Raw genomic sequence first — 13896 nt, forward strand, 5'->3', positions numbered from 1 at the left:
TTGATGTAAACAGTATTACAAATTACTACATCCTCTGTGTTAGTCTACAATTTATTATTTGATCTTGATGCAAAAATCTTTTCAGCTTTGTTAAAGATAGGATGTAAGGTAAAATAAGATCCAATAAGGTAAATGACTATTCATTTTTAGTAGGTCCTGGTATATTAAACTAAAGACATACTTGTTATACAAACCTGTATATAAAGGATTGGTTAATAATTTGTGCATTGAACTGTATTTAATTTATGTCCTGATCATATCCTGTACTCTGTTGGTTATTGTACTTTAATATTTGTTATTCCAACATTAATAGTTTATGGACATCCCGCAGTAAGAAGTGTGGGTACAGTAGTCCATATGTAAACAATGAAGCACTATGGGTGTATACTTGTTCATCTCTGGTATCCCTTTGTTCAGCTTTGAAAATGATTTAAATAAATAAGTATATGAATTTATCATGCAGCATCGTCACATAGCCTAACTGTAGCTGAAACATCAGCAGAATGAACATGCAGCAAACAGGAAAATAATGTGTTTTCCCACCATTTAAATTATCTAGTCTTTCAAAGAGTCTGCTCATTAATCTTTGATAAATGTGTTTTTAACTATGTCTTGATTATTTTTGTATATGATTTTTTTTCTTAGATTCATCCTTAATGTTACATTAGAGTAGCTGAGACCATTGTGTGTATCTTATTTTTACCCACATAAAAGCTGTTCATGTCTGCAGTGTTTCTCTCATTGTTTAGAGTCGGTCCCGTGGTTCACGGTTGAACATTATCATAGTTGCTGAAGGAGCCCTTGACAGACATGGGAAAGCAATTACTTCTAATATTGTCAAGGATGTGAGTACCTGAGCGTGCCAAGGAGCATCAGGTGAAGAAAAGTGTGTTCACAGCTGCAGAATAGTCACATCCCCAGCAAGGAGGCGCCACACGTCGTGTTAGGATTAAGGCTCTGCAGAATTCATGGAGGAATTATTACCACAACCTCACAACTGTGTTGGCAGTCCGAAGCCTGAAGTTTAAAACCAACCCAGTAATCACATCAGCTATCTGAATACTTATGAAAGTATAAACATAAAATAAAGGTGGTTTGTCAGGTGGTTAGTCCAGAATCACAGTGGATTTGTTCTTCAGATTGGCTTCACTGGCTTGAGTCACTGTTGAAGGCATGTGACTGTAAACCCGGTTGCGTCTGGTCGTTAAAAACTCTCTTGTGAATTCCGCAAAGGCTTGAGTTATGATTTTCCTGTGTCAGTGACTATATTTTTCTCTTATTTAGAAGAGTGGAAAACTTTTACTGCCTTCAGTATTATTTCCACATGACAATGGAAGAGCAAAATGTGTCACTGACTCGAGGTTTACCGACTCCTGGGGCATGACGCTATTTGAGCAGAACGGTGACCCAACTTTTATAAAACCTATGCAAAGCTTTTTTTTCTGTCATGTGTTTTTATCCTCTTAGAATCGTGCACGAAAGAAAAGGCTGAATATCATTATTGTAGCGGAGGGGGCGATTGATTCTAAGAACAAACATATTACCTCAGAGCATATTAAGGATGTAAGTACTTACCTAGCAGTACAGCTCCTGCACTGACCGCTGCCTTGCACACACCTCCTGTCTGTTTCACCGCTCGAGTGTGCTCTGGGTAAGATCTCTTCTGCACTGCTTTTCTGGCCTTGCGTTTATTTTGTGCTTCTTTTTCCAAGTTCCAAGTTCAACTGTACATTTATGAATGCAGAAGTTAAGTTTTAGTGAGTGACATTTTAGTTTTGGCCGTTTTGACTCCTTTAAATGAATGAGTTTTTGTTATCACCATTCCCATTAAACTACCATTTTTTTTCACCCACTCACGTGATCTCACCTCACCCAGCATTAGTTCAGTGTCATGAGCATGTGGGTTTTACACACCGGTCCTGCAGGAGCTGAACTAGTGATGTACACAGTACTTTGTCCTGCTTGTGTCTTGCTATCTTTCTTTATGAGGAATGCTGTTACCAACTTCTATAGCTAAGACGCTTAACTAAAAAAGCTAAGCATTTTTTCCTTTCTCAAAATAAGTAAAACTAACAAATAACACAACAGAAAAAATATCAGTTTTGCATGTGTTGTTTGCATTTAGCTTTACTATAACTTTCAGCTTGATGTTTTTCTAATTCTTCCTAATACCCATTTGATTTGTTAAAACTGAATGTGTGTAATATGAATGTATTTGATATTCTAGAATGTGTTTGCATATGTAGAGAATGACATGGGTTTCTGATTTGTTTTAACAAAGCATTATAATTTATATATTTAATGCATTATTTTTTTTAAATATATATTTATATACATAAACTCTTTGTAATAAATCATTCTTTAGAGGTAGGTCTAGTTTAGACAGATCTTTTGTTTTTGGTAAGTTACAGAAGATTGTTGTAACTCAACAATTTCTACGGATATGACAAACTTTAGATTTTCATTGCATTAATTTCAGTTATTAGAAGCAATATCTTATGCATATGAAAAATATTTAACTGAATTGCACTTGATGTCTAGATATGCATCAGTATATTGCAGGAAATATGGCTTGGACAATTTGAAGAGCAATGGGAAAGATGGATTTACTAATGAGAAAAAATCAGTTTATATAGTGTGTGTGTGTGTTTTACCTATAAATGTAAACATAAACGCATACATACAGTACAGGGTGCATATTAATTTAGTGTACCCAATCCAAAAACTCTATTGTTAAAACTATACCGCTAATGAAACTATGTACATACAGATGGGACCAGAGGAAGCATGGTCATATTGGCCTCTTAAGCACTAAACATTTTCATGCAGCCATGCATCTTGTCTTCCCACACATACAAGACATTAAAACATGCTGTGTGCACTACCGTGTTTAATATGAACATGATAACCATGATCCTATTTGTATAAGTACTAAATTAGATTACACCCCGGTGCAGTTTGCACAATACCATCACCATTGTTTTAATAGGCCAACTAACTTTAGACGTGCCCCATATATATATATATATATATATATATATATATATATATATACAGTATCAGTGTTTGTCTTTAAAATACAAACCCATGGGTTCATTCTATGGTTTAGTCTGAATTCTAAGGCTCTATTTTATTTTATTGATTTTAAATAATTTTAAATTATAGTGAGAGAGGTTTGTAGATGCAGTTGATGGGCAATGAGAAAAGTAAACAGCATGGGGTTGGACGCAATGGAGTGCGCTCCTGGAGAGAGCTGACCCCAAGCTATTTACAGATCTCTCCTGTGGGAAGGAGACAGGGGACAGTAAGATATTTCAATGTGACCTTTGGCTTTTTTTGCAGCTTGTGGTGAAGTGCCTGGGATTTGACACTCGGGTCACAATCCTGGGTCACGTCCAGAGAGGAGGAACCCCTTCCGCCTTTGACAGGATCCTGGTAAGTTCACATGGGTGTATTCGACTAGTGTTAGAGAAAGGGCTGAAGAAACAACCTTTGTTTCCCTCTATTAGGAGGTTTGCAATAACCACACTCTTTGGTTTTCAGCTAAGCACTCCAGTGAGATTAAATTTCACAAACTCATGTTTACATTGTAAACACTATTACTTGAATGATTTAGGCACAATATGAGGACTCTGGTACAGTTGAACTAGAGCAACATTTATTCACTAATTGTATAAACAAAACTGTCTTGATAATCTAAAATGAAAACAATCCTTTCCAAAGCATAAATATCCAATTTCACCTCCAGCCCAGGTATTTCTCCTGCTTTTATTAATTTTTATTTTATTTATTATAACTGCAGCCTTCACTGAGCCTAATTTCCTTTATATTCTACTGGCCTTTAATTTTATTCAATGCAACAGCTCTGTACACAAAGCTGAATGTAGAATATACAGAACTTTTGAATATCACAAAACAATTATTTCTATAACTTTCTAATATGAAAACTAGGAAAGTACACATATAGACCACAATATCATGTGTATAGGGCCACCAACGTTCCTCACAAATAAAGTACTGTATGCAAATTGAAAAAAAAAAAAACTGGATACTAGAAGACCATATAGCATTCATCTAAGTTTTCCCTGCTTCTCCTAGGCCAGCAGAATGGGAGTTGAAGCTGTTCTTGCTCTCTTAGAAGCATCCCCCGATACACCGGCCTGCGTTGTGTCTCTGTGTGGAAACCAGTCAGTCCGACTGCCGCTTATGGAGTGTGTGCAGATGGTAAGGTCTGGACTGCGGCCAGTCTGATTTTGGCTCTGTTCTTAAGTTGATGATAATGTAGCCTGTGTTGGCTGTAAATGTCGAAAGACTGCAAAAGCTTGCATGTACTCAGGACAAGTGGCTTTTTGTTTTCTCCCTCAAACCTGATGAAGTGTTTTTTTGTTAATTAGTTTCCAGTTTGACACAGTTGAGATTGTCCACTGCTCTTCACAAAAATACATATTTTTAAATAGTTTGTTTTAAATTAAAAATTTAAAAGTTTGTCTCATTTAAAAAACTGTAAATCGTTAATCTTGAAATGAATCCCTTCAATGAGTCTGTTTCCACAAGAAACAATGAGAACACTATTTGAAGATCTGTTTTTTGTACTTACATTGTCATTAATATTGCAATCAGAATGAAAGAAAGGATGCATCATCACATCTAAGCATTTCTCCCTACTTCTTAATACCTAAGGAATATCTAATATACATGATCTATTTATCCCAAATATGTGTTCAAGTTTTCTTGTTTTTTTTGTTATAATCTCATCTCACATTTCTTCCCCCTTACAGACACAAGAGGTACAGAAAGCTATGGATGAAAAGAAATTTGAGGAAGCTGTGAGACTACGCGGCAGGTAAAGTCAAGATTAGCAGTTATATCTTGACATAAGTAAGGGTAGCTATGATATAACCAACCAACAATGCATCAAGTTAGAACAATCAAAATTGCCAGACAATGGCTGGGTTTACATACAAAATCTGAAGAACCTGAAAGCCACCTCCAGAGTTAACACTTTGTTAGGTACAGTGCACATATCACACACTTCTGCAAGTACTTCTATTGGGTTAGAAAATCCCCTGGCACTTTTACTGAGTTGACGGTAGATATTTTACTCATGCTACCTCCAGAATGAATACTTACAAGTCTTGCACATGATGTTCCACAAGCCTTACAAATGGTCACCTTTGTTTGGCTGAGGAAACCCCCAGCTCTGCAGCTTTTTAAACATTGAATTGTTATGAGTTTCTGAAACCCTAAAACTAGTGAGTGATCACGCTGCACCTGCATCTGCAGGAGTTATTTTGAGAATTGTCGAGCTCTAACAAAATCAATTTCCATTTCCGATGGATATAGTAGGATCAATGGAAAATATTAATCAAGTATGTTTTATTTAATCGGATGTTCTGTACTTTCTTCTTTTTACCCAGGAGTTTTGAAAACAATTTAAATACTTACAAACTCTTGGCTCACCGGAAACCACAATCTGAGCTTCCAAATGTAAGTTTAAACTCAAAAACATTTGTATCTTTTCACCTTTCTCTTTAATCTTGTATCTTCGACAATGTACGTCCTGGGATCTGACAGCAGTTATCTGGCACCAAAGACACGTTTAAAGCCATTTGAGGGTCTTTTTGAGAGACTAATAGAAGTTTCTGTTTTTTTTTGCCTGTCAGGATGACTACTCATGTATAGTACGTACTCATTTGCACAGTGGTTCAGCATTAGGTGCCTTCATAGACTTTAGTATATTTTTAATTAGCACCCCCTTTGCATGGCCTAGATGGCAACTTTGCTGTTGCATCTAATTTTCAAAACCCTGCTGTGCTTTTTACTCTTTAAACTGTTCATCAGAACACAGTGCAAACAGTGTGAAACAGAGGAACATGTTTTACAGCTACATGGATGCATATCCCAGTCTGGCCTTGATTTGCTGTCTCCCTTTGTTGAAAAAGGAGCAGGTAGATATCGAACAGCTGGCCCGTTATCCAGTAAATACAATGGGAATGTATCCTTATTCAAGTACTCTTAGTGTACATTTCCATTAGGTGCTCCTTCAACAGGACCTACTCAACCAGCAAATAACAGACCATTCCATCTTTCAAACCATTAATAAACCTATATGAGCAGTATTTGTTTGACATAAACATTCAACCCATTTTAATGTCAGGATCCTTCAAATGACCACTTGACTAATGTTGTCTAATTCTCTGTGGTTGACATATATTTCATATATTGAAATTTGTTAGGACTAATGCATTATAGTCTTCATTATAATCATGAAGCTTGATCCAAAATGTGTTAAAGCAATACAAACAACCATAATGCAGCAATCATTTGCCAGTTCAGGCACACAGGAAATAAGCTTTGTAAATCTTTTCAATGTGGTACCTAAACATTCTTAAACCATAAATTAATTAACCTTATGCTTAATTATAAAAAGGTTGTTACACATAGCTATAGTCTTATAAACCTATGTCTGTTTTATAAGCTTTTTTAACTGAAATACTGGCACTATCAGTTTACAGAATGTGCAGAAATTTACTCTGTTTATCTCTAAAGATTTTTGGCACCATAATAAGGGCATTGCAGGCACAATTCCATGGGAGTTAGGGAGGACCAATCACACAGTGTGTATTGAAGAAAGGCTTATAATAAAGAAAACAAGCTGACACACTGGCCTGGAAATCAGGGAAACAAACTATATAAACTGGAAAAAAATAACACTAAAACAAAGTAATGTAAAACTGAGCCAAACTAAACTGCAGCTCTTAACCTGAAACTTAATAAGGCTTGAGATAGGGCTGTGCCAGTAAACGGCCTCACCGCAGTTAAAAATGTGTGTATTGTCAACAGTATGTCAGTACTAAAAATGTCACCAGCACAGCTTTAGTTGGAGATGCCCACTAGGTGTCTGGCTGATTGATTGACCAACCAATGACAGCTCAGCATGCAGACTGCATTCTCATGATGACCAATCAGCCAATTCAGCCCCCCCCCCCCCCAGGAGACCGTCCTGCAGTCAATAAAGGGCAAGGAGCTTATAGGTCAATTGCAGTGAACTGAAAGCAGCATACTAACTGGGGATGATCCCATGGTTAGTACGGAGCAGGGGATCAGTTCCACACTTTTTTCGTTGTATTTTATCTGGTATCTAGGGATGATATTGGGATAGAACCGTAATAGCTAGTGTGTAGCTTAATACACAGCCTCGTATTAAGTGCAATTGACCCTATCCTGTCTTTCATTTCTTCCAATTTACAACCACAACTGTTAGATCTCAACACACTAAACACAGTTGCATGTCTGAATTGCTGTGCTTTACCTGCATAACACAGCAGAGCATTCCTAGAGTTATGGGTCATGTGTTCCTCTTCACCCAGTATTTTCCATTACAGTGCAGCTCAGTGCAAGCAAAGTCATTTGCATAGATATCCCTAGTAGTCACCCGATTTAAATGTATGCTCATGCAAGTAGAATTTGCTTATGTAAAAATGTATTACTAGAGCCTTGCCATGTGCTTGTATTGGCTTCCAATTTAAGATGCCCTGAATCAACTGTCCTGTACAAAAGCAATATGATGGTTGTATAAATATGCAGTACTTGATTTATAGAATAGTATTTATATAGTATTTATATAGTATTTTATGCTCCAACGTTGGTAATACTCACTCCTAGTTCGAGAGAGCTTTGATTTCAAGTCTGCTTGGGCTGGAAACAAGTGGTCATTTAGACCTATTTCAATAACTGGTTCAAGCAAGTCATTGAGAGATCAGATAGAGGTCCAGGAGACTGAATCACTAGTTTAACCACTTGTTTATAGATTTCTAGATTTGAAGCCCAAAGATAAACAAATAAACAAAAATAAACTTGCTCTCCTATACTTGGAGTGAGTACTGCATCTCTGATGTAGAGTCCGGTGGCTGTCACTGTAAGTAAGGGCTCCCGTTGTTTTCTGAGATTCGGGTCAAGTATTGCATGTTTACGGAGGTCCCTAGTGGGGCCACCTGTGTGACGGTGTATCTGCTCTCTGCCTCCAGAGCAGCTTCAACGTGGCTGTGCTAAACGTGGGTGCCCCGGCAGCGGGCATGAATGCCGCGGTGCGCTCGGCCGTGAGAGTGGGCATCACAGAGGGGCACAAGATGTTTGCTGTGAGCGATGGATTCGAAGGGTTCTCCAAGGGGCAGGTTAGTACGGACAAGCTTACTGCGCCAGCGTTTACATATGTATGAAGATGCATTTAGCTTTTGCAGTGGGGGAAAGGCAGTGTTGACAAATAAGTTATAGATAAATAGACCTTTGTGCAAGTTGAAGGAGTGCCTATTGCTCCTGATTTAGTTTCTTAAGGGAATAATGTAGATTCCCTAAGTGTTGAGCATATTTCATGTATTACTTGAGACACAAAAAAATACTTGTGTGTGCCTGGTTAATTATAATGCTGGGACTGAGTTATATTTATTGAGATTTATTTTTATTAAATTAAATTAAATGTGAAAATATAGCAGATCTGCTTCATGAACATGACAATGCCTTGTGTTTAATGGAAATCAGACCAATAATTACATTGTTAAAATTGATATATTAAAAGAAAAAAAAGCATGTTTAAAAAGCTACAGTGCCAAAACCCCATGGGGATATTGTTCCGCTTGGATTATAAATAACACTTACAGATTCATGGACTCCGGATGAGAGCTGTGACCTTGCCTGTGCTGATGACAGAATAACAAGCGTGTGTCCTTTATTGTGGTATGGGTGCTGCTAGTGTCCAATGATAAGCACGGGCAGCAAGATAAGCAACAGAGATTACAGTAAGCCAATTACATTCACTGAGTTCCTCTCATAGTGCAAGCAAGGCTGTGACATTCTTCTCTGACCTTCCACGAATTGACTGCGGCCCCAAGCTAAGGCCGTAAAGGCAATGGCTTTTAAACTGTGATCTGTGACTGTTAACCAGGCAGTTGTTGCACAGCGCTTTAAGTACGTATGAGAAATTAAGACACCAACCTTTAAGAATATCAACAGAAAAAGAGTATATTTAAAAACACACTTTTTTTTTTTTACACGTTTACACTTAATTGAATCTTATATGTAAACATTGCCAAAAAACAATAGTCCCACTTTAACGCCGAGTTATTGAAATCAGCCTGCATAATCTAGGATGAAAAATTATAGCAAGTTTGGACTCATTGTTAAGGTTCAAGGTGATGTATTTGCATTTGCTATGGTCTGTAGAACTGATTAGAGAGAAGTTGGTTTCATGTTTTACTTTTCCACGGAGTATTCACAGAGTAGTTTATAAATGCATTTAATACTTATAAAATCATGATTTATGAATGTATTTTTGGGTAGTGAATTTTAATGTTTTTTAAAGAAGGTATTATTAACATTTATATATTTTTTTTTATTCAGATTAAGGAGATCAAATGGGGAGATGTTGGAGGGTGGACTGGTCAAGGTGGCTCTTTATTAGGAACCAAACGGTAAAGCCATTTGCTTTTATTTCCATAGCAACTGAGTAGCTGAAGTAATTATTAATATCCATATAATACTAGAATCTCTTTTTTTTTGTGTGTCTTGATTCATTCATTACATTATATTGCCAATATATGGTAGCTGGTACACATTCAGATATATGCTAGCTAGGTAAAAACAGCATACAGGGAAATCTAGTAGAGAGACGGGCCAGAAAAAAGTTCGAAGAGACTCTGATTAGGTGCCCATCAGCTCTGGTCTTTGTGTATGAAAGGTTAACAGTTAGCTTGAATTCTCTTGAGTAGAATGAACATCATAAGAACCTGTGGTCCTCAATAAGCATAAACTAACAAAAACAAAGGACGATTCTTAACACATGACACAGCTTTGTCAGCATTTAATACTATGTAGATTTTACATTACGACAATCATACAATTTCACACACGTGATCACTCTGCGTATGTTTCAAATACTATGTTGTACAATTCCTGTCCCTTTTGAAATTTCCAGAACACTTCCTGCAAAGCACTTTGAGAAAATTGCTGAGCAAATGCGAATGCATAACATCAATGCATTGCTCATTATTGGTGGATTCGAGGTACGTAAATCATATTTCAGAGTTGAGATATTAGAAAGATCTCTAGGAGTTAACTACTGTTACTTTTAAATTGAAATCTAACTTTTTGTGTTTAGTTTTAGTGATTAAAGTAGCAATCCTGCACCAATTCTATTCTTAAATAGTATGTAGCATGTACTTGTTCCTGTTATAGAAATAATATTTATTATGCTAGTGAGGCAACTTTCAGATGTTAATTCTTATAAAGTACAGCAATGTTGTTACCTGTCCATTCTTATGTTTCCTTATAGTTAACCTTATATATATATATATATATATATATATATATATATATATATATATATATATATATATATACACTCACCTAAAGGATTATTAGGAACACCTGTTCAATTTCTCATGAATGCAATTATCTAACCAACCAATCACATGGCAGTTGCTTCAATGCATTTAGGGGTGTGGTCCTGGTCAAGACAATCTCCTGAACTCCAAACTGAATGTCTGAATGGGAAAGAAAGGTGATTTAAGCAATTTTGAGCGTGGCATGGTTGTTGGTGCCAGACGGGCCGGTCCGAGTATTTCACAATCTGCTCAGTTACTGGGATTTTCACGCACAACCATTTCTAGGGTTTACAAAGAATGGTGTGAAAAGGGAAAAACATCCAGTATGCGGCAGTCCTGTGGGCGAAAATGCCTTGTTGATGCTAGAGGTCAGAGGAGAATGGGCCGACTGATTCAAGCTGATAGAAGAGCAACTTTGACTGAAATAACCACTCGTTACAACCGAGGTATGCAGCAAAGCATTTGTGAAGCCACAACACGTACAACCTTGAGGCGGATGGGCTACAACAGCAGAAGACCCCACCGGGTACCACTCATCTCCACTACAAATAGGAAAAAGAGGCTACAATTTGCACAAGCTCACCAAAATTGGACAGTTAAAGACTGGAAAAATGTTGCCTGGTCTGATGAGTCTCGATTTCTGTTGAGACATTCAGATGGTAGAGTCAGAATTTGGAGTAAACAGAATGAGAACATGGATCCATCATGCCTTGTTACCACTGTGCAGGCTGGTGGTGGTGGTGTAATGGTGTGGGGGATGTTTTCTTGGCACACTTTAGGCCCCTTAGTGCCAATTGGGCATCGTTTAAATGCCACGGCCTACCTGAGCATTGTTTCTGACCATGTCCATCCCTTTATGACCACCATGTACCCATCCTCTGATGGCTACTTCCAGCAGGATAATGCACCATGTCACAAAGGTCAAATCATTTCAAATTGGTTTCTTGAACATGACAATGAGTTCACTGTACTAAACTGGCCCCCACAGTCACCAGATCTCAACCCAATAGAGCATCTTTGGGATGTGGTGGAACGGGAGCTTCGTGCCCCGGATGTACATCCCACAAATCTCCATCAACTGCAAGATGCTATCCTATCAATATGGGCCAACATTTCTAAAGAATGGTTTCAGCACCTTGTTGAATCAATGCCACGTAGAATTAAGGCAGTTCTGAAGGCGAAAGGGGGTCAAACACAGTATTAGTATGGTGTTCCTAATAATCCTTTAGGTGAGTGTACATGTCCTTTACTTTCTTGCTCTTCAAACATCCTCTCTGTTTAAATCAGTGTGAACATGCTTCATTTCAACAGCTTTACATCAAGTATAGTCCTCCTACTAGATGGTAGAACACAACGATATGGACAGATGTTTAGCACTGAAATATCTAAAATGGCTTTAACCAGTCTGTAATGAGAATGTGGAGGTGTATTAAAGTACCATAATACACACAGTCACACAATCTGGGGAAAGTCAAATTAAAATAATAAAATGCGATTGACATGAATAGTTAACAGGATTCACATGAAGCCAGTGGAGTTAAATTACCTGGGATGAAGATTGTAATAATAACTAGAGTTATTATCATCAAGTAACTGGTTCATAGTATCATATTCTAATTTTGGAGTGAATTCTAGTTCTCACATCAAAATGTTAAAATTCATTTTGGAGAAACTGAAAACAAAATGAACACTGAAAGAAATGAATGTGCAACTGAATGTACCTGAACTCAAATTCATTTCATGCTTACATAGATGTGTTGATATATATGTGTGCTTTTGTTTTCATTTCTATATTGTTTATTTTTTTGAGTTTTCTTTCTGTGTAGTCATGTGTACCTCTGTGTGTCACGCTGTCCGTTGTGATAGTTCTGGCTCTCCCTATGGCGCCTTTCATGTCTCTGCCACTACAATAGCTCCAGTGACAGAAAGACCATTCTTCTCTCTCTAATTAGCTCATTCTAACTGATTCTTGTCATTTCCCCCGACACTGACCTGGTTCTGCCGTGCAGGCCTACCTGGGACTCTTGGAACTGTTAACAGCCCGGGAGAAATATGACGAATTGTGTGTCCCAATGGTTATGGTTCCTGCCACTGTATCCAACAATGTACCGGGCTCAGATTTCAGCATTGGTGCAGATACAGCTCTGAACGCTATTACTGATGTAAGTCTGGCTGGGAGACTGCATACTAACTAGGCCACACAGGAGCGAAACGGGGAATCATTGATGCTGGGGCTTTTACTTACCAGCCACACGTTCAGCCTGTTACAAACACTGAAGAGACGTGCCTAAACAATAATGTTTTAGAGATGTAGGTAACCGTATTCCCGTTACATTTAGAGGGACAGCCAGTTCCTACACAGCCTATATTGAATGTGTAGCTAAAAATGATCTCATAATGAAACGAAGGCACAAAACAGATGGCCTGGCTGCTAGATCATCTGTGTACTTGCAGTGGGCTGGTTCGGTATTGCTAGTAAAGAAAAGCCCAGCTCTCAGTGGCCCCCAGGTAAGTGGTGACCCAAAGGCATGCAGTGAAGTGGCATGTTAAGTCCCGCAATGTTGTTCGGCCTGCACTTTACTGTGCTTGCTTCATATACAAAGACGTGTGGTCGGCATACGGCATTAATACAATGTTTCCCTCTGCTCATTGTTTACTAACCCGAGTGCATGCACCTCGTCCATTTCTCTACCCTTCGGCCCTTCGCACCGTTGTGCGTGCTGTCCAACGGTGGCTTCGTATCATACGTAAGCATCATCAATAATGATTTTCTGTTACTAATTTTACAGCCATGCATGTCACATATGAGCCATTTACCTCATTCTTTGTTATGAAGCTGGGATTCTCAGTAAGCAAACCCCCATACAACGAAACAACAAAAATAAATAAAATCTGGTCTAGTTGAAAGCTGTAGAACATTTTGTTTATGTATGAAGCTTGGTGAGAATCCTTAAGCATACTGTCTAGTATGTAGGGAGCCATTTTCCTGAGTAGAGTAGCATTTCCTGGGCACCGCCAAATCTTGTCTTAACCTATGCTCGGCCACCGTCTTGCTTTTAACACAGACTATGTTTGGCCATGACAAGTAATGACCAGTAACTCTACTGAACAGCTTGCGTCTGTTCATCGGGATGTGAATATGCCAATGTCAGCCCTCAGCGCAACATTTCAGATCTGTGCTTCAAACGTAACGCACCTTGCGTAAACGTGTATGTGTCACACCGCATACTACTCCCTCTCTTCTATGCCAATGGGAAGCCAAACTCGCTATCACACGGAAAGGGTCTCAAACAGGGTACACCTTTCAAGACGAGAAGGTGCTTAACCCTAACGATGTACTGCTTTATACTGCTGCTTCAGGCATTTGAGTGTTTGCTGCAGCTTTGTGAGGCACGTGCTACCTTCGAGGAGTTTTGCATCCCACTGTGTATGCTGCCTGCTACCATTAGTAACAATGTGCCAGGCACTGATTTGAGCATTGGTGCTGACACGGCTCTGAATGCCATTGTGGAGGTAA

General features: G+C 38.3%; 1 protein-coding gene across 4 annotated transcripts in view; it reads left to right on the forward strand.

Moving 5' to 3' along the window:
* Positions 1–13896, forward strand: part of LOC136770258 (ATP-dependent 6-phosphofructokinase, platelet type) — a 42502-nt gene that overhangs the window by 21129 nt on the left and 7477 nt on the right. Inside the window, exons 8-16 of one of the 4 annotated variants that reach the window (XM_066723383.1) lie at positions 750–845; positions 3343–3435; positions 4099–4224; positions 4779–4843; positions 5418–5487; positions 8028–8174; positions 9397–9467; positions 9971–10058; positions 13740–13892. In XM_066723383.1, the coding sequence (XP_066579480.1) occupies positions 750–845; positions 3343–3435; positions 4099–4224; positions 4779–4843; positions 5418–5487; positions 8028–8174; positions 9397–9467; positions 9971–10058; positions 13740–13892 (909 nt within the window). Of the gene's footprint in view, positions 1–749; positions 846–1467; positions 1564–3342; positions 3436–4098; positions 4225–4778; positions 4844–5417; positions 5488–8027; positions 8175–9396; positions 9468–9970; positions 10059–12388; positions 12542–13739; positions 13893–13896 lie in introns of all 4 variants that reach the window. The other 3 variants (XM_066723382.1, XM_066723381.1, XM_066723380.1) reach the window with 3 other exon arrangements.

Source organism: Amia ocellicauda, chromosome 2 (genome assembly GCF_036373705.1).
Source record: "Amia ocellicauda isolate fAmiCal2 chromosome 2, fAmiCal2.hap1, whole genome shotgun sequence".
In the NCBI taxonomy this organism is placed as follows: Eukaryota; Metazoa; Chordata; class Actinopteri; order Amiiformes; family Amiidae; genus Amia; species Amia ocellicauda.